General features: G+C 45.7%; 2 protein-coding genes, 1 long non-coding RNA gene and 1 pseudogene across 3 annotated transcripts; 2 read left to right on the top strand and 2 right to left on the bottom strand.

Annotated features, from left to right (window-relative positions):
• The first annotated feature begins 2984 nt into the window (after window positions 1–2984).
• LOC125523707 lies at window positions 2985–6959 on the top strand. The gene is made up of 4 exons (XR_007290345.1): window positions 2985–3477; window positions 3704–3779; window positions 3887–4726; window positions 6629–6959. It is a non-coding gene; the product is annotated as an uncharacterized LOC125523707 (long non-coding RNA).
• Window positions 6960–12025: 5066 nt separating this feature from the next.
• LOC125524458 lies at window positions 12026–16460 on the top strand (annotated as a pseudogene).
• Window positions 16461–17105: 645 nt separating this feature from the next.
• On the bottom strand, window positions 17106–21808 carry LOC125518560 (probable aldo-keto reductase 1). The gene is made up of 8 exons (XM_048683376.1): window positions 21677–21808; window positions 19219–19284; window positions 18963–19130; window positions 18676–18885; window positions 18383–18555; window positions 18189–18285; window positions 17956–18109; window positions 17106–17638 (listed from the first exon to the last, which is right to left on the bottom strand). The coding sequence occupies exons 1-8, from the start codon at window positions 21806–21808 to the stop codon at window positions 17463–17465; spliced, it is 1176 nt and encodes a 391-aa protein (XP_048539333.1). The 3' UTR covers window positions 17106–17462.
• A 1286-nt stretch (window positions 21809–23094) lies between these two features.
• LOC125524245 (probable aldo-keto reductase 1) lies at window positions 23095–24912 on the bottom strand. Its single transcript, XM_048689321.1, has 7 exons — window positions 24859–24912; window positions 24608–24775; window positions 24320–24520; window positions 24013–24185; window positions 23813–23909; window positions 23568–23721; window positions 23095–23270 (listed from the first exon to the last, which is right to left on the bottom strand). The coding sequence occupies exons 1-7, from the start codon at window positions 24910–24912 to the stop codon at window positions 23095–23097; spliced, it is 1023 nt and encodes a 340-aa protein (XP_048545278.1).
• Window positions 24913–25505: the final 593 nt, after the last annotated feature.

Here is a 25505-nt window from a genome sequence, read left to right as displayed (position 1 = left end):
GCGCTCCTTCATCAACTGATATTCTTCAGGGCGTTAGTCCTCTATTCGATCCTTTTGGTCATTTGATGACAAAGGGGGAGAATTTTGAGTTAGTCTTCAAGCAAGTCTTTCTATATGGGCGTTTTTTTTTCAAGTTACAACTCTCGTTCTTCTGAGACTTTATTGGATCGAGTTGTAAACTTAAACCCGATGGTGCTCTGATACTCTTGATACGTTTTTCTGCATGCTTATTCCTCGTTAATATTATTGCACGCATGCTGAATTACATCAGTCACCATATTTCATCATGCATTTCAAATTCTTCACTGTTATATGTCAAATGCGTGTATGAATTACAAGATATAGGGGGAGATCTCCATGATTCAACTCTTCAAGTGTGCATTGCTTCAAAAGCAAATTCCTCACTATGCACATCTTCAGGGGGAGTTCTTCTATATCTTGCAATCAAATTCCTCAATATCAGTATTTACACTTCATATGTTTATCCCCGTTGAAAACTTAACCTATATTGTCATCAATCACCAAAAAGGGGGAGATTGTAAGTGCATCTAGTGCCCCTTAGTGATTTTGGTGTATTGAAGACTTATAGGTTAAGGGACTAATGCGTTTGTGAGTGTACACAGGTCTATAAGTCTATGAGGAGTTTGATATTTACAGAGAAAGTCGACCCCTAAAAATGAAGTTCTTCGACTGAAGACTTTGATCTCTGAAGACTTTGAAAGTGAAGAAATTGGTGTGACCTGAAGACTTGGTATTCATTCGAGGAACATGAAGCGTGAAGACTTTTGTTTTCGTAGTTTCATTTTCTCTTTCTTGAGTCATAGGAAACACCGTACTGTTAAAGGGGGTCGAGGAAATACTAAGGAAAAATTTCCATGTGATGCTCAACTCAAAATCCTACACCTACCAATCCCTTCGAGTGAAGCCATTGGAAATCTCATACAGTTCAGTCAATTTCTTCAGTGACAGAGACGAAGTTCTTCTGGTCTCTGAGGAATTTGTCCTGACTGAGGAGTTAGGAATTCGCCAGTGCGGATTGCCTACACAGTGAGGAACATGATAGCCCTGAGGATTTTGCTACTCAAAATTCCGACCGTTGCTGTGCTATGCGCCAGCTGTCCCAAAATATCTATCCACCTAACGGTCATATCATTGAAGGGCATTTATGTCTTATCATGTCGGGCTGCTCCCTAGGCTATAAATAGCTGCCCCCTACAACCACTAGCTGGTTGGCTGCTCCGAGAGAAACTGACACTTGTCATTTGAGAGCAACCCATCCTTTGAGGACTTTGAGCGAAAATCATCAAGTGAGGAAAAACCAAACCAAAACCCAAATACTCAAACCCCAAGTGATTGAGCATCACTGAAGAGATTGATCCTGCGTGGATCCGACGCTTGTTACCTTTGAAGACTGTGCTTCTTCCAGACGGTTAGGCGTCATGGTCTAGAGCATCCAAGAGGAATTGTGGATCGCCGAGTGACCGAGTTTGTGAAGGTTTGGAAGTCGCCTGAAGACTTACCACGAGTGATTGGACGAGGTCTGTGTGACCTTAGTTCAAGGAGAATACGGTGAGGACTGGGTGTCCTGAGCTGCGTGTTCAGGACTGGGTGTCCGGGACTGTGTGTCTCGAGTTTAAATACTCAGCCGCTCCAACCAGATGTACAACTGAGACAGCAGTTGGAACTGGTCTACCAAATCATTGTCTTCACCAAGCTTACTGGTTCTATTCCCTCAACTCTTTCATTTCCTCATAACTGTGTTGTGTGTTTGTTCATATCTGTGTTTGAAGACTTTGACTGAAGACTTTCTCAATTTCCTCAGTTCAATTTCTTCAGTCTGTTGTGTCTTCATCCTGTGTTATCCTGTGCTTACGCTTCCTGTACTCTGTGCTGTCTTCATTTCATCATGATGACTATGCTTGTATTCTGTTATGTTTACTGTTGAGTACTTATTCCGCTGCTAGTAGTTCTTCGCTAAGGAATTTCCTCACCAGCAAATTTCTCAGTGAAGAATTTCATAAAAATCGCCTATTCACCCCCCTCTAGTTGATATAACGTACTTTCAGAATAATCGATGGATTCAAAGTTGCGAACCAATGAGGACTTTATTGTATTTGCAATGCCAAAACTGTCATAAATACTTCTCCTCATCCTGCCTCTGCCTTACCTGTCGCCGTGTTGTCCGTCGCAACCTCGCCGGATCTGGAGGTCTCGATAGCAGAAGCCAGAAGGATGCGCTGTGTCGCCCGCTTGTAGAATGTGGAGGTCTTGATAGCAGAAGCCAGGAGGATGCGCCGTGTCGCCCGCTTATGAAATTTGGAGGTCTCGATAGCAGAAGCCAGGAGGATGCGCCGTGTCGCCCGCCTATGGAATGTGGAGGCGATCGATGAAGAATAATTGAACCGTCGTTTGGTTGGGAGCTTGCCACCGGCAAATTGCGGAGCCTTCACTGAAGGCAGAGCAAATGGGCTGGCCCATTAGGAGGTAAACGAGCTTCAGGAAAGTAAAATATAACCGAAATATTGAAGTATCGAGCAATTATAATGTACGTATGTGATATAATTTCTTAAATAACAATTCAGTATATAAATAAGAAAATAAGAATTAGGAGAATTGGAGTAGAATTATGTGTACAAGCGAGCGGAATTTCTTCCTAGTTATCAATCCCCTAACCTTTTCCTTGCATTTCTTCAGTTACAAATTAGCCATTGTAATCTCGTGTACTTTATTTGTGTCCAAAGACCATACCAAGACTGCTTTCAGACCTCCAGCTTATCAATACTTGATTATATAATTTATAAATCGAGGCTAAATCTCTATTATTAAAGAAGAATCGAACGTCGTGATGGTTCAACCTGATAGATGGTTTGACCTTACCTTCGCTAATCCTCCCACCCCTTCTTCCATCCCGCGCACCCGAAAAAAAAGTCAAAAAAGAAGAAAAAACCACGACCCATGAACGCACAATCCCACGCCCACGCAGCTCGTCTCCCGCATCCCATGGCTCCCGATCCCGTCTCTCTCACGGCTCCTGAGGAAAAAAATGTCTCCTGCTCTCGCCTCCTCGTCCGCCCCGCGGTCGTGGTCCAGGCCGTCGGCGCTGGGATCCAGTCCCATGAAGAAATTCTCTACTCCTCCCTCTTATCTGTACCACTCTAGATCGCGTCCAACCATCGTCGAGCTTGGCGGCAGCGCAGAAGGAGAGCGCTGGTACGTCGGCGCTAGAGGACGTACTGGGCCTGGGGGTGGTTTGCAAGTGCAGCCATACGACTCGGCCATGGCGGATGCGCTGGCCGCCGGGAACGCCAGTCCGCCACCGTACCATTGGGGACGCCGTTAGGAAGGGGTGTTCTCAGTGCGACGGAAGGTCGGCGTCGAGTGGTGCGGCGAGTGCCAGGCTTCTAGAGGGCGCCGACGGTATGACAGCGGGGTGCCGGATGATCACACGTGCTTATGCTCCGGCGGACAGGCTAGCAGGTCGTGTCCTACTACTTCTTTAGGTTCAGGTACCCTTGATCGATCTAAGTGGTAATTGGTTGGTCAACGATGTTTGATTGATCTAATCAATCTTTTTTCTGAAACTGATCTAATCAACCTTGAGATGTCCTAATTTCTCACCAGTCTATTTAGGAAGACTTCATCTGCAAGTATGTATCACTCTTTTTGACTATAGGAAATCTGATCCGTGCCCACGATGCGCCAGGGCTGGGATCATCACGGCGCCTGCACAAGGTGGTATGAGTGCAGCACAGCCGATGCATCCTCTCCACCCGCCGCCGGTGAGGACTCTGAGGATGGGTACCAATGACGGTTTGCGCTTCCCTTGTCATTCCTCCCATGACCTCTTCTTGTTTCTCATCGGCACTCCTCATTCTCTGATTACAAGGTCTCTTTTTCATCATACAAGCAAGGAGACTCATCGATCAGAGAACTGGTGCATGCGTGCCGCGTGCGGCATGGCATTGGAGAATAGTGAAGCAAGCCCATGGATGAAGAATCATTGGCACCGGCCTATGTGGCAGCATTACCAGATGCGTACGCAGTTCGTGCGAAGGGACCCCTCATTGCTTCGACGCTGATTCAGTGGGAATCACCAGTTCACCGCCGCCACTGTTGAAGACGTGTAGAAATAGCTTGTGTTTTTTCCTGTTCCCCTCATTGGTGTTCTCGTCCCTTCCTCTCGACTCATGCAGATTCCGAACATTGCGTTTTTTGTTTGTTTGTTCATATGCAGGTTCTCTCCTAGATTTGGTGGTGCAGAAGTCAGCAGCGTTGGCGCGCTGCAGCCTGCAGGTCATGGATGTGAAGCAGGCCCTGATTCTGAACTATGGGAGGGTAAATTAACAATTACTCATAGAGATTGATTTATTTAGGACATACAACCATCTCTCTCATGCCCTCTTTCTCTCACTTGTTTTTCCCATTGGATCAAGAGCATGAGACGACGTCACATTGTGGCTGTAATGAATACAATTTTGACCAAAGGTTTTATTGTTGTTTGGCAGATGGGGACTTGATCATCTTTGTTGTAGCACAGAGACTTGTTCCAGATATTGAACATGTCTTTTTATCTATTCTTTGTTTGTTCTGAATTTGGACGCTTTCATGCAGATCAAGTTATTACGGAGGACAGAAAAGAAGAGGTGCATTGCAATATATATTTGACTATTAAATGTGTGGCACAATCTGTTGACAAACACATTTAGGTATGTGTAGTATGCTTCAGGTAATTAACCACTGTATCTGTTTCGTCAATTATTTCCTTTTCATTCAGTGAATTAACTGTACTTTGGTTAAAAAGCATGAGTCGAATGTGTAAGTACGGAAGAAGTTCTCCCATTGGGTTGCCACTACAACGAAATAAACATGTAAATAACTGCTAAACATACTCTATTTTCGTAATTGAAAGGCTTTCTGCCAGTCTCTTGAAAGAACTATAAGAAATGCAGCCTTGATAACTGAATGTCTACATTCATTTTTGGAGATCACAGAGCTATATATTAATGAGTTATTATGTTGATGCACACTACATTCAGTTTAGTGAGCTTGTTTTTTTACCTGATTCAGTGGTAATGTAATTGGGTGGTGAAGAAAACTAGCAAGCTGCATAGGAGAAATTCATACGTGCACCTGCGTGGAATAATAATTTTCCAAATGTCAAACAGTTTTAGAAAAACTATACATACAAATATCTGCATCATCTGTGTCCTTGTAAAATTTCGTGGAAAAATGATTTGGGAGAATGAGGTTAGGAGGTAGTATGCTTGGGCAGGAGGAAGGGGTTGCTTTAGTCTTGACCACGAAGTGATCTGGTAGCATTGTAGCGGCCAGCCGGCCACTCGCTCTCCAAATCCTGCAGCTGCCCATGGGTCCAATGGACACGCACATTGACTCAGATCTGCGGGCTCCATGATCACCACGACTGCCTCCTGGGCTTGCCGCTGGCAGTCACCGAACCCTCACTGGATTGACCCCACAACCGACCATCGTCCTCCTCTCATTAGTTGGCTTCCCTCTACCGGATCGGATTTTTTTTGGTTGGTTTGCAAAGTGCAAATGCTGACCTCCTTCATGATGAAGGAATTGAGGAGATGAACTTTTGCTTCTCAAGCTCTGATTTAGTTGAGATGTTTAAATAATATTGCTCACTTCCAAGTAAATTTTACGATGATGTGATATATGTCTACAAATTTCTATTTTTCTTCTCTGTTCAGGTATCTATACTAAAGGTTGCAGTACAACACTAGCTGGTTACAATTTTGTAGATTTCCTTTTACCCTTAGTTTGTGCTCACTCCGATCCATAATAGAGTTAAAAGGAAATCTAGGAAATTGTAATGCTAAGTAGTATAGTCCCTTAAGGCCTAAGATACAAGTTAAAAAGTAGTATAGGATATGGGAGCAAAAGGTTCAGTGAAAAACTTTTAAAACCTGAGATGGAAGCATATTTTGTAGGCTTGTAGTGCATGTTCACCTGTACGAGCTAGAACTTCCTTTGTGTTTGTGGAAGTGTAAGCCTGCCATTATCAGTTGAGTATAGGGCCTGACTAGCGTTTTGGTCTTTCATTTAAGTTTTACAGCCTCAAGTAAAATATTTGAATTCTTATATCGACCACATCACTAAAATTTGGTTGGATTATGGTTGAATGTTAAGTCGAAAGAGGGATCGGCCTTCAATGTTGCCTCGTCAGGCTGTTGAGTTCCAACGAGGTCTAAATCCATTCCCCCGTCATATGTCGATTGCCTTCATACTGATGTTTCCCCTTAGTGGCATTGTTTATTTGGTGTCTTTTTTGTACAAAATTACTTTATGATGTTCATCCTGCTAAGCCGCAGGGGAAATAGTACTTCTAGTATTTGTAATTTTGAATCATGGTCAATCAATCAGTCGTGGATCTGATAGCATAGTAAGTTTGTTTGCATTTCATATGGTAGTGACAGAGGCTCTTTTCCTCCAATCAATCAGTGAGAGATCCAATAGCTTAAGGATGTCGTACACAATGCAATGTAACTAAAATAGTCTTTATCTTTTAATCACTTTCCCAGCTATATTTCTTCTAGAATTCAATTTTTACTTTGTGATTTATCGGCTTTTTGTTAGATGATACATGCTTCTAAATACAATGCAGACCAGGCTCCAAAATCAGGATACATGCCAGCTGCAAAGCAAATATATTAAAGTTGCTCAGGTGGATCTATTTTGGTTCGAGCTGCTCAGGTGGATCTAATCAAGACAACTTATTGACAGTCTTCCATTTCGACTGCAGCAATGTGCGGTGGCGCATGTGGAGTAGGAGGTACCGAGGTAGAAGAGAAGATGGAGAAGGTGGTTATTCCGGCCTTACGTTTGAGTGTTGAATGTGGAGTATATGAAAATACTTGAGTTGAAGAGCATCCAGTACCTGAGATAAATGATCGAGGTGATGCTTGACTTGAATAAAATGAGTTGTCAGAATATGAAAAGAGGAAATTACTGTTTTTGATTGCATCTTAATCTAAAGATGAATTTAATGACACTTGCATTGACGAATTGAAGAAACTCCTGTCGAACACCTTTGATGGTTGCAATTATTGTACAAACATCATTTCAAAAGTAGCAACACATGTTTTATTCTTAAAAAAACATATTTATGCCATCTAAAAACATATTTTTATTCCGTGGCAATGCACGGGTATCCAACTAGTATAGGTACAAGATAAAGAGCATGGAAGGGGCGGGGGGGCAAATGCCCCCTACCTCAAACCTCTCCTCATCTATACAATTTCCAATTTTCTTTGTTTGAGGAGGAACTTCACAGACTGCATTTCTGCACCACCTCCTTCCTTCCCACATGACTTTGCTTGGAGCAGGCGTTGCCGAAGTGGCAACGGCGGGTCAGCTTTGCTCGGCCTTTGCGGGGTTGGGCTAGTGGCCATTCCTAGAGTAGATATATGATTTTACCTCTCTGTTCAAGATCTCGCTCTACTTATACATAGTACTACGCACTCGCATATCGGTTGTCGACTGTTAATTTGTGATTTTATGATGGATATAATACAAGGCTTGGAGCGACAAATAATTTATGCACATAGTAATGCTCTAATGAAAAATATAGTTCTTCTAGTAATTTTTTGAAGAAATTCGGATTAGTGAAAGAATTTAATTTTAGTAATAAGTGTTGCCTAAGAAGTCATGGCATGCCAGAATGGGGAAACAAAGTTCGTCAAAAAAAATGGGGAAACAATGATGTACAGATGCATCCTAGTAATTACTCTTGTATCTTATCAACCGTTACAATTAATTATTATACTAAGTAAGAAGACTTAGGCCGTAAGGGATTCTTTAACCTGTTTTTTTTTAAAAAAAATGAGACCAGCCCAAGGACTAATCCTTGTTAGCTTTTCTTTATAGAAGAAACTTCGTGAGCACCCCGCGTTCGTGCTGAGACTTGAACTCAGGTGTGCTGGCAGCAACCTCAGTTGCCCAGCCAACGGGTCGACGCTCCGTCCTCTTTTATTATTTTTACAGCATGCTAGAAATTTACAAGTGTAACTCTAGAGAAAAGGGTGTACAACTCAAGCACGGCTGGTTGTGATCTTTTTACGGTTTTTCAGATTCTTCTGGTTAGAGATTTTGTGCACGTGTTGTTTCTTATTTTTTTCTACTACTACGTCGGTGCCGCTTTGACTAAGGTTTCGATGGTGCGCCGAGGTGGTCGATAAAACACATTAGAATCCCTTGGTATTATTTGTACTTTGTACACCCCAATCGCAATATACACGAGCAGGGGTAGGAATTCACCTTGTAATGAGATTTGAAACTGCGTAAATCTATCTCCTGTTTTCCCTCTGACCTAATCGCCACGCCAGCACACCCTTACGAGGGATCTGTCGAAATCTTCTCCAACAAACCTTTTTTAAATTCATGATTTTTTAATTAGCAAACATTTTAAGATTCATGCTTTTTTTAATTCAGGGACACTTTCAAATTATGATTTTTTTTGAATTCGTGATTTTTTGGATTCAATGGCATTTACAAAATTGTATACATTTTCAAATTCCTGAACATTTTTTGAATTCGTGGACATATTGCGAAATCCTGAACATTTTCAGAATTCATGTTTTTTTGAAATTTCTGAATATTTTTCAAATTCGTGATCAATTTTTCATTTTGTGCACATTTCTGTAATGCACGGACACTTTTTATTTTTTTTAATTGAAATGATACCACTGAAAACAAGAAACCGAAGGTAAAAAAGACCAACTAAAAAGACCGAATCTATATCTATTTATACCCCCTACTTAATAATAAAACAATGTGCATTTCATCAATTTTTTCATCCGGTCACCGCCAAAAAGAATTTTTTTTCTATTCGAGGTGGTACTGAATTCTTATAAGTTTGTCTGCTAGATAGAAAGTCTTTTCCAGAATTTCATACGTGGGCCACGCACTATGGCCCAGCGAAGCCAGCATGGTTATTTTTCTAACCACACAGCTGAAATTGTTTTATTTTCCGCACAGGCGACAAATAGTTGGAACTTCGCTTGGACAGCCAATAATGAGCTGGCCCATTTTACTTTGTTTCTGTGTTTTACTTCTATTTTTATTCTCCTTCCCCTACCTATTTTTCCCCTTCCAAGTTTATTTTATTTATAGAATATATTTCATAAATTCAAAATTCTCAAAAAATGTTCAGAATTTTAAAAAATATTTTTTTGGAAAATGTCCAGAATTCCAATTTTTTGTTGCCTTTTGTGTTCTACTTCTATTATTATTATCCTTCCCCTACCTCTTTTTCCCTTCTAAGTTTATTTTTCTTATAGTATTTATTTCAGAAATTCAAAATTCTCAAAAAAGATCAAAATTTCAAAAATATAAAAATATCGAAAATGTTCAGAATTCCATTTTTTCTATTTTGAAAAATATTTGGAACTTGTAAAGAGTTTCCCATTTTTTCAAAAAAAGTTTTGTAATATTGTTCGAGATTTCTAAAAAAATGGCATTTTAAAAAATGCTCCAAATTCGAAAAATATTCTTGGTTCAGTGAAATTGTAACAATTTAAAGTAATGTTCGCGTATAAAAGATACACATTTAAAAAAATGTTATGAATTTTCAATACATGTTTCCATTTCATAAAACGTTCACAAATTCAAATAATTTTCATGTTTTTATAAAAAGTTAGGGTTTTCAAAAAAATTGTGAATTTTAAAAGATGTTCCTATTTCAAATTTTGTTCGCATTTTTCTAAAAGTGTAAATAAATTTCAAAAACCTGTTCAGGATTTTTTAAAACGGTTCATGTTTTCTACAATATTCAGGAACTTTATACCTTAAATCTCCTTGATTGAAAAGAAAAGCAAATTGAATAATTTATGGGTCTTTTTTGATATACGATCGCGTAACAAAAACTCTTAAATGCTCTGGATCAATGAATAGGAAAATATCGGCTTGATTACTTTACACCCAGCAAAACTGAGAAGCTAAATGTTCGTTTTCACGTGCACATATAGTTTTGCTTGCACATATAATTCTAACTAATTTTAAATGCATATTATTTTTTCTTCTGTTGCTACGCACAAGCATACGTGCTAGTATATATTAAAAAATAAAAAAAACTTACCGTGCGCTAGCTTGCTTTGCGGCGCGCTAGGTTAGAGCATCTCTAGCCGCGCCTCAAAAAGGCCTCTCTAAGCGATTTTTTCACGCCGGCGCCGAAAAAACGATCCAGTTGCGTCCTCAGGAGTCCGATTTTCACTGGCCTGGGCCGAAATCAGCGCCAGCAGACTCAGGCCGAACCCAACGCGCTAGGGCGCAAAAAGGATCCAGTTGCGTCCTCAGGAGTCCGATTTTCACTGGCCTGGGCCGAAATCAGCGCCAGCAGACTCAGGCCGAACCCAACGCGCTAGGGCGCCCGGGGGCGCCGGGGCGAATTGTTTTGGCGCGAAGCAGCCGCGGCCGCCGAGTCAGCGAGACCGGCGCTTCGTCGCCCTCATCACATCGGTTCCGGGAATCAATGCCAAGGCTGCCGCGCTGCCGCCGCGTCAGCCTTGCCATTGATTCCTCACGGGCGGCGTGTCACGGGGCGGCGCGCGACACCTCCCCTCCTCGCACGCGTACACACAGGCGCGGCTATATAAGCCGGTGGCCTCCCTGCCTCTGGCCACACCAGCCCTAGCTGCCGAGCTCTCCTCTCCCGTGCGCCGCCGCCGAGCCTCCCTCTCCCGTGCACCGCCTCCGAGCCCTCGAGCACTCCGACAGTCCCGATGGCCGAATTTCCCCGGCGACGAGGCGGCGCCAACGGCTTCGGCGACGCTCGCTCCGCGAACAGGAGTCATGGCTCCTGTTCGAGGCCAACATCCCGGCGCCGCCGGACATGTGCGCCGGGCCGACGGGGTGGAGGCTCAGCAACGGGGGAGTGCCCATTCCCCCGCTGCCCGACGCCGTGGCGCGTGCCCCCTACTTCGCCGCCGAGGTAGAGCTCGTGCGCGCCTCCCTCACCGACGAAGCAGCTCGCCCTCCCCCAGTACCGCTGACAACCACGCGCTTGGGCGGCGTACTTCGAGCGCCGTCAGGAGCAGAGGCTGGCGTCCACCAACGGCGCGGGTGGTGGCGGCACGAAGAACAGCGAGGGGCGCCACGTGTGGTGGGGCGTCCCCGGCGCACGCTCGAGGGCGTGCTGACGCACCTGAGGGCGGCAACAACCCGCGCTGGCATACCCTCCCCCGGCGGCCGCCCCCGCCCACCGCCGACGCGCCGGGCAATGGATGCCAGGAGGTTCGGCTCCTCCTCGTCTTCTCCTCGCTCCTCCTCACGTCTCTTCCCACTCCTCCGGCTCTCCGGCGCTGCTCGGCGTCAAGGCCGAGCCCGCGGCGGAGACGCCGCTCGGCCGGCGCACTCGCAGCGCCGGCATCGTCATCAACGAGGGCGGCCGGCGCGCCTCCTCGTCGGCTCCTCCGCGCTTCGTCAAGCCAAAGACGGAGCCGGGGCTCCGCCGGTGAAGACGGAGCACGGCGACGTGGAGCTCGACGACGAGCGGCCCTGAAATGGGCGCGCGAGGACTCCTGAAGATAGAGGGAGCGCCAGTGCGCCGCCCTGCGGCGCTTCGAGCAGCGCGCCGGGGCCGCGACGAAGGAGGAGTCGTCGTCCTCGACGACAGCGACGACGACGACGCGCCGCCGCCGCCACCAGTCCGCCATGGCGACGCCGGGCAAGGGTCCAGCAGGACGTCCGCGTCAAGGAGGAGAAGGCCACCGCCGACGGCGACTACTCGATGTTCACCGATATTTTTTAGTTATATTTGCTATGTAGCGCGTCGCGAACATGTCTATTATATGCTAAAGTTTGCCGAAATTTAACCATGTTTATCGAACTTCGCTGAACATTTTTTCTTAAAAAATTAAACGCGTCTGAAGATGGCCCTGGGTCCGGCCAGACTTTTTTTTTTTTGCGCCGGCTAGCCCTAGACGATGATTTTAGGCGCCCAATAGGGGCCAACGGCTGTAGATGCTTTTAGGCCCATGTAGTCGCGTGCGCTCGAGCTGGCGTCGTGAGCAACGTGAGGCGCAACTGATCGCAACGAGCGACACATAGCATCGCCCAAGCCACAATGCCACCCGCGCCGGCGACGGCCACGGCGGCGGCGGCGGTGCTGCACCTGGAGCCCTTCCTCCCTTGCCTGACCACGTTCTCACACTACAAGCAGTTCCACGCGCAGCTCATCACCTCGGCCCGCCTCTACTTTGAGCCCTCCCTCCGAGCCCGCTTCCTCGACCGCCTCGCGCTCTCCGCGCACGCCGCGGCGCTGCCGCACGCCCTCCTCCTCTCCGCTCCCTCCCGTCCCCCGCCACCAACGACCTCAACGCCGCCCTCCGGGGCCTCGCCGCCTCCCCGCACCCGCGCGCTCGCTGCTCCTCCTCGCCGGCCGCCTCCTCCCCTCGCCGTCCCCGCCGCGGCCCCGCCTCGACGCGCTCTCCCTCTCCTTCGCGCTGAAGGCCTCCGCCCGGTGCTCCGACGGGCCCGCCACCCTCCAGCTCCACGCGCTCGTCCTCTGCCTCGGCTGCACGGCCGACGTCCGGCTGATCACCACGCTGGTCGACTCGTATGCGAAATGCGACGACCTCGCGTCCGCACGGAAGGTGTTCGATGGAATGACCGTGCGCGACGTGGCCTCGTGGAATGCGCTGCTTGCTGGGCTGGCTCAGGGGACTGAGCCTACCCTGGCCCTGAAGCTGTTCCACAGACTGGTAGGGAGCTTCCGGGAGCTGCCACCAAGGGAGGCACCCAATGAGGTGACCATGGTTGCCGCGCTTTCTGCGTGTGCACAGATTGGCTCGTTACAGGACGGGTTGTATGTGCATGAGTTTGTTCGCAAAATGGGCGTCAGCGGCAATGTTCGTGTTTGCAATGCACTTATTGACATGTACTCCAAGTGCGGTTCATTGGCCCGGGCGCTGGAAGTGTTCCACTCCATCAAACGAGAAGACCGGACACTTGTGTCATACAATACTGCGATACAAGCAATTTCCATGCATGGGCATGGGGGGGACGCACTAAAGTTGTTTGATGAAATGCCGACATCTATTGAGCCGGACGAAGTGACCTACATCGCTGTGTTGTGCGGATGCAACCATGCTGGGCTCGTGGATGATGGCCTCAGGGTTTTTCATGGCATGAGGGTTCCTCCCAATGTAAAGCACTACGGCACTGTTGTGGACCTTCTTGGCCGTGCAGGCCGCCTTGCCGAGGCATATGATACCATTAAGTCCATGCCGTTTCCTGCAGATATTGTCCTCTGGCAGACATTGCTGGGTGCGTCCAAGACGCATGGTGATGTTGAGCTCGCGGAGTTAGCTGCTACAAAGCTTGCCGAGCTTGGTTCAAATGTTGATGGTGACTATGTGCTCCTCTCTAATGTATATGCGTCAAAGGCACGGTGGGCAGATGTTGGTCGAGTCCGTGATACCATGCGAAGCAATGATGTGCGGAAAGTACCTGGCTTCAGCTACACAGAGATAAGTGGTGTAATGCATAAGTTCATTAATGGTGATAAAGAGCACCCAAGGTTGCAGGAGATTTACAGAGCGCTAGAGGAAATTGTATCAAGAATAGGTGAGCTGGGATATGAGCCAGAAACAAGTAATGTGCTTCATGACATCGGGGAGGAGGAGAAGCAGTATGCATTGTCTTATCATAGCGAAAAGCTGGCCATTGCATTTGGGCTGATTGCCACGCCACCTGGGGAGACCTTGCGGGTGATAAAAAATCTCCGAATATGTGGGGACTGTCATGTAGTGGCAAAACTCATATCTAAAGCCTATGGCCGAGTGATTATAATCAGGGATAGAGCAAGATTCCATCGGTTTGAAGATGGGCAGTGCTCTTGCGGCGATTACTGGTAAAACACTGGTGTGTGTAATGATTTACAGGGGCTGATGGAGTTGATAATGAGCCACTGACTTCACAGGATCAGCGGACTACAGGTTTGTCGGGAGTTCATACAAACCCAGCTTGCTAGTGTGGCTTCATATGATTCAACTTTCATTTGAGAAGAATCTTGCAAGTGAACTCAACTCCACGAGCTTGAACTTTACTCTGTGTTTGTGTTACTTACATGAGCGATCACTGAGAGGCTATCAGATATTACACCTACAAGATGTAAACCGATAATAGCTTTGCACTAGCGTTATTCTAGTGTGCCATTAAAGAGAGCAACCAGGTGTGTGTGGGATAGGGCTCATGATATTTTTCCGTTCTGGGAGCCCAGAGAAATTTCGTATTTGTGGAAAATATTTTCCTTTACATTGCTTTCTAGTTCCTCCCAACAATCTTACAGTGCCATATTATACTCATGGTTCTTATTTATATTAAATGTCCATTGATTTCATCTGATATCAAAATGTCCAAGCTTTTGAGGATGCAATTATTTTACAAAGTCTTTGAGTCAAAATAGCTTGAGGTTGTCATGAACACAACCTTTTGCTCCTTTCTCCATTTTGGTCTGTACAGTCGTGGTTGCACAGTTTTAAAAACACAATGTTTTCTCAGAAATGTCACTGTTAACATGTCATTTTTTAAACCAAATTTATTATCAGCAGACATGAATTTATTAACACCAACAAGATATTCTTTTCTTTGAATATTTCTGGAGATTTAAGTTTATCAAGGAACCTCTTTCCTCTGATCGCAAGAAAAAACAGCAACCTCTTTCCTTGACTGATTTTTCTATGTATGTTCCAACCGCTTTCAGTATGCACTTTGTTTGGTTGTCCCTTTCATCCAAGCATGAATTGCAGTCATGTTCTATGATGAATATGTAAATTGGCAGGTTGTGTTTTTCACATCTCATAGTTTGGTCTTGTTTTCAACAACTTTTTGTTATGCATGCTGATACATTTAGAAACTCTTTGCAGCACTCTGTAGACGGCTTATTCAATTCGAAGTTGCCACTGGTGAGGCATTCAATGTTTTGTCGTTGGCTGCACAGAGACAGCCTTAAGGAAGAATGTGAGAAATTCATTGAGAAATGAGTAGATCTGTAGATATGATGCATCCAACCAGAAGTATTCTGCTCTTGTAAAGGTAAGCTAGCTATTCTATGGCAGTATAATATTGCGATAGTTCCCTTTCTCTTGTGAAGGCGAATCGAGTCAGCCTTACTCTACGGATAAAGTAATGAAGTTTATCATGTATCTGAATTTTCTTCGTGGAAACAACATGAACACAAACTGTTCATTGAAGAAGCTATGCGTGTGACATTCATACTGAATTTTTACTGTGTACTGTATTTATCTATGCAAATTCAGATAGTGTTTGGACATTTGATAATATTAGAACTAATGTTGCATGGGCCTGGATTACTCTTGCAGTGGGGGAGAATAGAGGTTAAAGGGGCAAGAATGAAATGAATGTGAGGAAAGGATGATCACTCTCAAAGCTTCAATATTCAGAGTTGATGCAAAGCCTCTGGTCTTCCATGCTCCTGCTCTTTCTCTGAAGTCTTGGTTGTCCAGAAATGGCGCAACTGAAATGCCTTCGAAGACATTCACATGGATTGAGTGCCACCTATTGCTTCGGGTTGTCAAAGCTCCCCATTGGCTCTTAACCAACTGGCTTAACACCTACCATAATCAACATTGGTGTCGTCAATTGTAAGCTTATCCCCTGTCACCAGAGCTACTGCTTATGCAGTGCATTCCGCCCTTGTGTAAGTTCAGTTATGAAGAGATTGTAAAAGTACGTTAAATGAAGTTTGGGGTCTTATGTTACTGGGCTGAAACCATCTGTCCCTGAAAGCTAATGCAGCTCCTCTACTTTAATGGAAGAGAGCCTGGAGCATGTGGAGCAGTGGAGGTGACCGCATCAGATGTGCATCAGGCTTGAGTTCATGACACTAAACCTGATAAGATCCTGTGATCTCATAGTTACTGTCGATGCTGTGCAAATTATACAGTGAGAAATGTTTGGCTGAACCATGCACCTCCATGGGCCTCGAATGTTCAATGCTTATTCCGGACATGTGCCGCTATGCCATTCTACCACACCTCTATATTCAGGCAGCTCCATTTTATCCGTGCAACTTTAAACAATCTACTCCACCTATAAATTCAGGTGCTGCTATTCTATCCGTTCAATCTTTCACACATATTTGTAACGTTCAGTCTTTATCAAATGTTTCTAATATTTTTATCCAAGATGGACGGGCACAGCAAATCACGTCTTGCAGTCTCGGTCTTTTGTTATGCATGCAGACAGAAATTTACATGATTCCTGGAGAGAGTGCACATGTTCTTAGAGAGAATTCCTTATTTGGCCCTTCCTTGAAATTTGCTTCCTTTTTTGGCCCAAAACAAAAATTTCTGCCCTTTTTGACACTTAAACTTCATTTTGTTCCCTCAATGACATTTCCGTCTATTTTTGCCACTCACGGTGTTAAGTGTGAGGTAAAAAGACCATTTTGCCCCTACTGCACTATGTGACTATCCCGGACATCTAAGTTAAACAGAAATCAGTTCATCAATTTTTTTAAAGATGTTCACAGATATTTTGCACATATATTTTTCAACATTTTTTCCTTAGTTAAACTGATCTGTGCGTACAAAAGCCATAGAAATCATCTGCAGAACTTGTATTACCATATCTATATCATGTTTATAACATTGGTTAATTTATCACGTTCCAAAGTATATTAGACATAGTACTAACTCTTCTAGCTAACACACGTTTATAACTAGTACAGTACGCAAAATGTCCAAACAAGTATACTATTGTAGTACACTGCCCGGCAGCTATACACCAGGCGCACAGCAACCAGATATGGACAAAGAGAACGCTTACTGCTGATCACGAGCAGCCGGACACCACGCACACGGACCGTTAGTTGAGAACGACAGCATCCAGCCACGCGCGTAGGCGCTCGCCAGACTGAGGCAGTCGTCGCCGCTGGTCGTCCGGTCCTGCCAACTACTACCTGTGCTTCCTCTCTCACATAGCAAGTTGTACACATCGCAAAAATAGTTTCTCCGATCTATTTTTCTGTCGTCGAATTTACGTACGAGAGTTCCCAACCGTGCGATTCCATCAAAAGACAATAGCTAATGGATCCAGTTGAAGCTAGCCTAGGCGTTCACTAGTATGTGGGGAACAGGGGAGCGTTTTCTTCCTTTTTACGAGCGAGCTAAAGCAGGGGTAAAAAGGACTTTTTAGGTTGCACTTGACGGTGTTAGTGGCCAAAACTATCGAAAATGCCATTGAGGGAACAAAATGAAGTTTAGATGTCAAAAAGGGAAGAAACTTTTTGTTAGGGCCAAAAAGGGAAGCGGATTTTAAGAATGGGCCAAATAAGGAATTCTCTCATGTTCTTATTTGCAGTACATTATTTAACACGGAAGATTCACATGGTACAGGCAGCACCATTTAGCATGATAACAGATAGGGAGTAGATGGCATGGCTGTTTTATTCTCACATATCACCGTTTTTTGTAGTTTTACTTCTTTGGTGTGTCTGCATGGTTCCAGTTGGTATGCGCCAAGGAAGTATAACTCCTTCCACCGGCCACATCTTCTTCACGTATCTGGCTGCTAATTTCTTTCAGGTCATCTTCGGTGAGCTTTATCTTTAAGGAGTCAATGTTGGAGTCCAGGTTCTTGATCTTTGTTGTCCCTGAGAAATTAGGAGCATATTTATCAGTGATCAAATGCCAGTCTACTGAAAAAATGGACTTGACTGCTAATGCACACGTTTGGAACTTGGAAGTGACAAGAATTATGAATTAGCACATGTTTGGAGGTATTCAAACATCAGGACAAACTGTAGAGTAAATTCATTGCCAAATAAAGCTGGACTGCAACTGAAATATTTCACTTCTACCAGAATGCATGCAAGAAAGACGATCTTGAGTATTTCCGCCTTCTATGAGAATTATGATCTCAATAAAACCACCCCCCCTTGGTGACATGAGAAGGGACTGCAACATTTACCTGGTATGGGAACCACATCATCTCCTTGATGCAGCACCCAAGCTAAAGCTAGCTGAGCAGGGCTGCACTGGTGCTTCCTGGCTAGTTCTTCCATTTTCAGATAGAGATGCTTGTTCTTCTCCAGGTTTTCTGCTGAAAACCGTGGGTGCCTTTTCTGTGAGAAAGATACAGCAAAGCCTAAGTAACTGAAAAGAACTGACTGCTGCAAATGAAGCATTTGACTGTCTCGGTACCAGATTGGATTCATCAGACACTTGCTCCGTGACTCCTCTTCCGCCGAAGAACCCGCGGCCGATCGGGCTGTAAGGAACAATTCCAATCCCCAGTTCCCTGGTGTCCATAGATAAAAGCAGAAGAATCACTTTGGACTGCCCATTATGCATGGTGATCTCACAAGTATGTATAATTTGCAATGCAGAAAATAAACCTGCAGAGCGGCACAATCTCGGGCTCGATGTCACGAGCCCAGAGAGACCACTCCATCTGCACCGCGGAGACCGGGTGCACGGCGTGAGCACGCCTGATGGTGTCGGGGCTCGCCTCCGACAGCCCAATGTACCTGACCTTCCCCTCCTCCACCAGCTTCTTGAGCTCCCCGATCTGCAGAAGAAGCACGTCTCAGCACAGGAATTACAGTGAGCAACCGCAACAGTGAAAATACTCATGCATTGTATACACAGTTATTAACAGGATGAAGGGACTGATGAGGAGAGAGGAGACCGTGTCCTCGATGGGGGTGGCGGTGTCGACCCGGTGCTGGTAGTAGAGGTCGATGTAGTCGACGCCGAGGCGGCGCAGGCTGGCCTCGCAGCAGGCGCGCACGTACTCCGGCCGGCCGCACACGGCGCCCCTGCCCTCGTCGTACGCGTACTGCTGGATCCCGAACTTGGTGGCCACCTGCACCTGCTCCCTCGGCAGCTGCTTCAGCGCCTGTGGTGCACAGAGACAGACACACGCTTGATTAGTCTGCATTCTGCAAAGGAGGTAAATCAGTGAGCAGAGCAGACCTTGCCGAGGAGCGTCTCGTTGGTGTGGGGGCCGTAGAAGTCGGAGGTGTCGAAGAAGGTGACGCCGCGGCGGAAGGCGTGGGCCACTACGGCGGCGCCGGCGGCGTCGCTGAGCGGGGCGCTGTAGGAGCCCGTCAGGCCCATGCAACCGAACCCAAGCTTAGACACCTGCCTCGTCGTTGGGTTGTTAGTTAGATTCTGTGCCCAACAAGAAGAGAAGATGATTAATGGATGGAGAGGGCAAGGGAGAAACCACCTCCAGGCCCTGGGCGCCGAGCCTGACGCGAGGAACCAGTGGCAGGGGGGGTTCCCCCCTGTCAGCCTGACGCGAGGAACCAGTGGCAGTGGGGTTTCCTCCATGGCGCAGCAAGGACCGTCGACGAGCAAGTCAACGGGGCGGAGACGGAAGCGCCGTGCTGAATATTGCCGGAACTTGCAGGGCAGTAGCAGCAGTGAGCAGTGACTCGGGTGGCCAACTGAGCGTATGTGCAAGGTAGCAAGCTTCGAGCATTTTATAGTACTTCCTCCGTGCACTCCTCACTATGCATAGGTAGCAAGACGTTTTGGATATTTTAATACTCCCTCCGTTCCAAAATTCTTGTCTTACATTTGTCTAAATATGGATGTATCAAGTCATGTTTTAGAATAGATATATCCATATCTAGACAAATCTAAGACAAGAATTTTGGGACGGAGGGAGTATGAACTACACACGAATTAAATTGAGTGAATAAATACATTAAAACGTGTCCATATACACTGGATTTAGAATAAAAGTTAAAAACATCTTACAATAATGAACGGAGGGAGTATATACTATAGTGGCTCTCACTAACTTGGGTAGTGCGAAAGCCAGAGGAAACAATCCACTTTTGGGGCCATATCCTTTCCTTTTTCATATCTATACCTAATCTATATCTATATCTATATATTTTTTGCGATGTATCTATATCTATATCTAAACTATATCTATATCAACCTATATCTATATCTGACTATCTGTGTCTATATTTATTATATATCATAAATTTTCGTCCATCGCATGAGTAGGATTTTCTTCGTATGTTGCCAACAACTGTATTTTATAAGCCTTGCCGATGCCTCCTTTGCCCATAGCTTTCCTGGGGTGGTCATAAATTGTATCAGCATGTACCAGCGATGCTTTGTTCTATGGGCCGCGTGATGATTTTATGACCCAAAGCCAGCCCATGCAGGTGCAACTCATGTGTTGCTTTACGGGTACGACAACTCGTGTGTTGAATTTCATATATATCGCTTTATGTCGTACATTCATACCCTAATCTCTCTCAACATTTCAATTACCAAATCACTTTGTTACCATGTGCATTTCAATATCGGATGCTTCACTATCAGATCAAATTGACAGCATATGAATTGCAGTACCAAATGCATTTTAATTACCATACCACTTTCAGTACCATATTCATTTCGATAACATGCACATGTTTCAATTTCAATACTACTTAAAAAAAATATTTCAATAAAATTCAGTACCACATCCATTTCAGTACAGATGATAAATTTCAGTATAGTATGCAGTTCGATACCAGAGGCATTACAATAACAGATCACTTTGTTACCAGGTGCATTTCAATACCATATGCTTCACTATCAGATCACTTTCTTAGCATTTGCATTTCAACGCCAGATGCATTTCAGTTAGTAGGCCACTTGTTTTGAAATACCATAACCACTTTCAGTACCACATCCATTTCAATACCATTCATCTATCAGATTATTTTAGAAAATATATTGTTGCTATTTTTCTAGATATTTAAAAAATATATAAAAAACATATATTTCAAAACATTGATTTTAATTATTTTAATATAGTTTTTAATTAATGTGATACAGAAATATGAAACTAAAATTTCAGTCGCAACTGTTAATGTGAAACTGAAATAGTGAAATTTAAATCACTTTGAAATGTATTCAAAGTTGAGCTTGTTCAAAAGGTCTTGTCACCAGGAATTCAAATATATATAATATAAAAAATGAATTTTGGTTTGGAAGCTATGAATGATTTAAAATATCACTTGAAAATAAAAGCGTTGTTTTATGTATGGGGAGAGGAAGAATAGAAAGCATGCATGCAACTTCCTTGCCTACACCTCTCTTTCCAAACGTGGATCCTCATCTAATTGTTTTCCCCTCCCCGTGTTGGATTTCTTCACACGGGCAGCAAGGTGGAGAGACGAGAAGGAATTAGGGAAACTCGAACGTGGATCACCGGGCGGTTTGGGCATTTTTCGCCATTCAGCAAAATCGTCTGGATCGGCCTGGATGTCTGAATTCCCGCAAACTAGCATCAAACCTGGGGAGGTTTGGAGGAGTCCGGACGTCCGTCGTGTCATACTCCGACACCGCCTACCCACCAAAATAGCCCACCTAGAGCCCTTTTTCCGCACCCCCTGGTGCTTCTTATCCGCACCCTCGGGGACCGACGCTGCCGCTGTACCACCCCGGCCACCGCCAATGCCTTGTCGGACCTCCCCCACTCCAACCTGACACTTGACACTTGATGATTATTATAACTTTTTTTTAGAGAAAACGCAAGAAGAGCTTGCATTTCATTGCTTTGGAAAGAAAGGAAGCTTCGGTTACAATCCTCCTAGGAGGGAATTACAGTGCCTGGGGGCATATCAGTGCATGTCCCAGGTTTGCGGCAAGATGGCACGAAGCCCTAGGGCGGCCTCGTCTTTGATCTTCGTGAGCAGGTCGGACGTCGAGGGCTGGCCTCTGTTGAAGACGCAGTCGTTGCGGTGCTTCCATATCATCCATGGGATGAGGAGGGTCGCGGAGGCGAGGCCCTTGCGCATGGGCATTGGGGTGTCATGTCGCGTCGTGCGCCACCAGTCGTTGAGGGAGATCTCTCTGTCGGGCGGGGCACAGGGGAGTCTGAGCCAGTGCAGTACCTCATGCCAGATTTGCCTGGCGAAGGGGCAGGCGAGGGGGAGGTGGTGCATGGTCTCGGGGGCCTGGTCGCAGAGAAGGCATCGTGCGGGGTGCTGCAGGCCGCGGCGGGCGAGGCGGTCGGCTGTCCAACACCGGTCCAGGCGGGCGAGCCAGTGGAAGAAACGGACGCGCGGGGGTGCCCAGTTCTTCCAGGTGAGCTTCCATGATTATTATAACTAACATTGTTTGGCGCTGGATTATTCTTGCAGCGGGGGAGACAGAGCTGGCCAAAGTCACCAAGCATGAGATTAAAAAGGCTGAAATGAATGTGAGAAAAAGTATGATCACACGCAGAGCTTCAGTATATAGAGTTGATGCAAAGTCTGGTGTACCATGCTCCTGCTCTTTCTGTGAAGTATTGGTTGCCTGGAAAGCAGCCAAAAGGCCTTCAAAGGCATTCACATGGAGTTACACCTATCGCTTTGGATTGTTAGAGCTCCTCTTTGGCTCTTAACCAACTCGGTTATCATCTACCATAATCAACATTGGTGTTGTCACCGGGGTTACTGCTTATGCAGTGCATGCGCCTTTGTGTAAGTTCAGTTATGAAGAAATACGTGAAATGAAATTTCGGTCAAATGTTGCTGGGCTGGAATTATCTGTCTCTGAAAGCTAATGGGAGAGAGCCTGGAGTATGTGGAGTTGACTGCATCAGATGTGCATCACGCTTGAGTTCGTGACATTAAACCTGATAAGATCTTGTGATTTCGTGGTTACTGTCTATGCTGTGCACATTCCACATCCAGAAATGTTTGGCAAAACCATGTACCTCCACGGATCTCTATGTTTGTTCCGGATATCTGCCGCTATGCCGGTTTGTTCAGACGCCGCCATTTTATCCATTCAACTTTAAACAATCTACCCCACCCGTAAATTCAGGTGCTGCTATTCTATCTGCTCAATCTTTCTTTTGTAACGTTCAGTCTTTATCAAATGTTTCAAATATTCTCACCCAAGATGGATGGGTACGGCAAATCACATCTTACAGTCTCTGTCCTCTTTTACGTGTGCAGACAGAAATTTACATACTTCTTATTTGCAGTACATTAGTATTTTGTATGGTAGATTCACAAGGTACAAGCTGCACATTCAGCACAACATCAGATATCATGGCACGGTTGTTTCGTTCTCACTTGTCACTGTTTTGGTTGTTGTTCTACTTCTTTGGTGTGTCTGCATGGTTCCAGTTGGCATGGGCAAAGGAAGTATAACTCCTTCCACCGGCCACATCTTCTTCACGTATCTGGCTGCTAATTTCTTTCAGGTCATCTTCTGTGAGCTTTATCTTTAAGGAGTCAATGTTGGAGTCCAGATTCTTGATCTTGGTTGTCCCTGAGAAATTACAGAGCATATTTGTCAGTTATCAAATGCCAATCTACTGGAAAAATGAGCTTGATTACTGATGCACTGGTTTGGATCTTGGAAGCGACAACAAACGCAAGAGTTTTCTTTGTGGATAAATTAGGCCATTTTCGGAGGCGTCAAAATTGTTCATGGTTCAAAATCAACACCACGGCACAAACTGTAGAGCAAACAACCACAATGATATGTTCGCCTGCCTTGTTTCACGGCCAAATAAAGCTGGATAAGTTTCTCAAAGAGGAAACTGCACCAATACACAACATTTACCTGGTATGGGAACCACATCACCCCCTTGATGCAGAACCCAAGTTAAAGCTAGCTGAGCAGGACTGCACTGGTGCTTCCTAGCCAGTTCCTCCATCTTCAGATAAAGATGCTTGTTCTTCTCCAGATTTTCTGCTGAAAACCGTGGGTGCCCTTTCTGCGAAAAAGATACATCAAAGGGTTGAAGCAAGCCCAAGCAACTGAAAATAATTGACTACTGCAGATGAAGCAACTGACTGTCTCGGTACCAGATTGGATTCATCAGAGACTTGTTCCGTGACTCCTCTTCCGCCGAAGAACCCGCGGCCGATTGGGCTGTAAGGAACAATTCCAATCCCCAGTTCTCTGGGGTCCACAGACAAAGCAGAAGAATCAGTTCCTTTATTACATGATCAGTAACTCGGGACTATCTATTATGAAAGTGGAATTTGTGATGAAGGAAATTCGCCTGCAGAGCGGCACAATGTCGGGCTCGATGTCGCGAGCCCACAGCGACCACTCCATCTGCACCGCGGAGATCGGGTGCACGGCATGAGCACGCCTGATGGTGTCGGGGCTCGCCTCCGACAGCCCAATGTACCTGACCTTCCCCTCCTCCACCAGCTTCTTGAGCTCACCTATCTGCAGAAGAAGCACGTCTCAGCATAGCAATTGCAGTGAGCAACCACACCAGTGAAAACACTCATGCATTGTACAGTTATTAACAGGATGAAGGGACTGATGAGGAGACAGGATGAGGGGACTGATCAAGAGACCGTGTCCTCGATGGGGGTGGTGGTGTCGATCCGGTGCTGGTAGTAGAGGTCGATGTAGTCGACGCCGAGGCGGTGCAGGCTGGCCTCGCAGGCTTCGCGCACATACTCCGGCCGGCCGCACAAGCTGGTGCCCCCGGCCTGCAGCTGGATCCCGAACTTGGTGGCCACCTGCACCTGCTCCCTCGGCAGCTGCTTCAGCGCCTGTTCAAGACTTGCCCTTAGTCAGTTAAGTCCCTCTCCTTTACAAAGGAAAAAATCAATGAAGCGACGGGCACGAAGAGACCATACCTTGCCGAGGAGTACCTCGTTGGCGTGGGGCCCGTAGAAGTCGGAGGTGTCGAAGAAGGTGACGCCGCGGCGGAAGGCGTGCGCGATGACGGCGGCGCCGGCGTCGTCGTCGAGCGGGGAGTTGTACGAGCCCGTCAGGCCCATGCACCCCAGCCCCAGCTTAGACACCTTTGTTACGTTGTTGGATCGTTCGGTTCAGTACGTGCTGGCGAGACCGACAAGAGGAGAAGATGACTGATCGGCAGACTCACCTCCAGTCCCTGGGCGCCGAGACCGACGCGAGGAATCACTGGGGTTCTCTCCATCGCGCCGACGAGCGAGCTCACTGGCGGGGACGACATAAACGGATGAGCAGTCGTGAATATTGCCGGAACTTGCAGGACAGCAGCAGCGAGTGAGTAGACGAGTGGTTCGATGAGCATAGATGGTTAGCTAAACTTCCGAGTGTTTTATAGAGGGCTCGTCAACTTGGATACGAAGTACTCCCTCCACGTTTAAAAACAGTCCTATACGTTTTTATCAACCCAGATGATGTAAAGTTTGATCAAGTTTATACACAAAATTATCAACAACGTGAACCCGGTCTAATTTCCTTCATAAGAAACTCTCCAAACATCATTATATGCGTTTTTGTTTATAATATTATTTGTTTATACTGAAAAACAAATACTCCATACCATATTATCTGCTTATTACTTACTGCAACTAGCAAAGCTAGCGAGATTGATAACCTCACTAGGACCGTTGGTGGCACATGCAAGTTTTTTTTTATTATTGCAACACTACTTGAAGAAGACTTAGGTGCTGCCTGTTGATACTTTGGTTCTCAAATGAAAGAAAAGTTACCGCTTGCTACAAACTCTTACTATTCAAATCACAACAACCGGCTACCAATTAA

This window comes from Triticum urartu, chromosome 7 (assembly GCF_003073215.2).
Source record: "Triticum urartu cultivar G1812 chromosome 7, Tu2.1, whole genome shotgun sequence".
In the NCBI taxonomy this organism is placed as follows: domain Eukaryota; kingdom Viridiplantae; phylum Streptophyta; class Magnoliopsida; order Poales; family Poaceae; genus Triticum; species Triticum urartu.
The sequence above is the reverse complement of the archived record's forward strand: the minus strand, read 5'-3'. Positions and strand labels throughout refer to the sequence as shown.

Excerpts from the sequence above, each read along its gene's own strand:
- LOC125518560 (XM_048683376.1), bottom strand. The coding sequence starts at position 21,808 with ATGCCCATGCGCAAGGGCCTCGCCTCCGCGACCCTCCTCATCCCATGG. Across the intron at positions 19,131-19,218 it reads TCGGCGCCCAGGGCCTGGAG|GTGTCTAAGCTTGGGTTCGG; the intron begins GTGGTTTCTCCC and ends ACGACGAGGCAG. Across the intron at positions 18,110-18,188 it reads TGTCTGATGAATCCAATCTG|AAAAGGCACCCACGGTTTTC; the intron begins GTACCGAGACAG and ends TCTTTCTCACAG.
- LOC125524245 (XM_048689321.1), bottom strand. The coding sequence starts at position 24,912 with ATGGAGAGAACCCCAGTGATTCCTCGCGTCGGTCTCGGCGCCCAGGGA. Across the intron at positions 24,776-24,858 it reads TCGGCGCCCAGGGACTGGAG|GTGTCTAAGCTGGGGCTGGG; the intron begins GTGAGTCTGCCG and ends AACGTAACAAAG. Across the intron at positions 23,722-23,812 it reads TCTCTGATGAATCCAATCTG|AAAGGGCACCCACGGTTTTC; the intron begins GTACCGAGACAG and ends TCTTTTTCGCAG.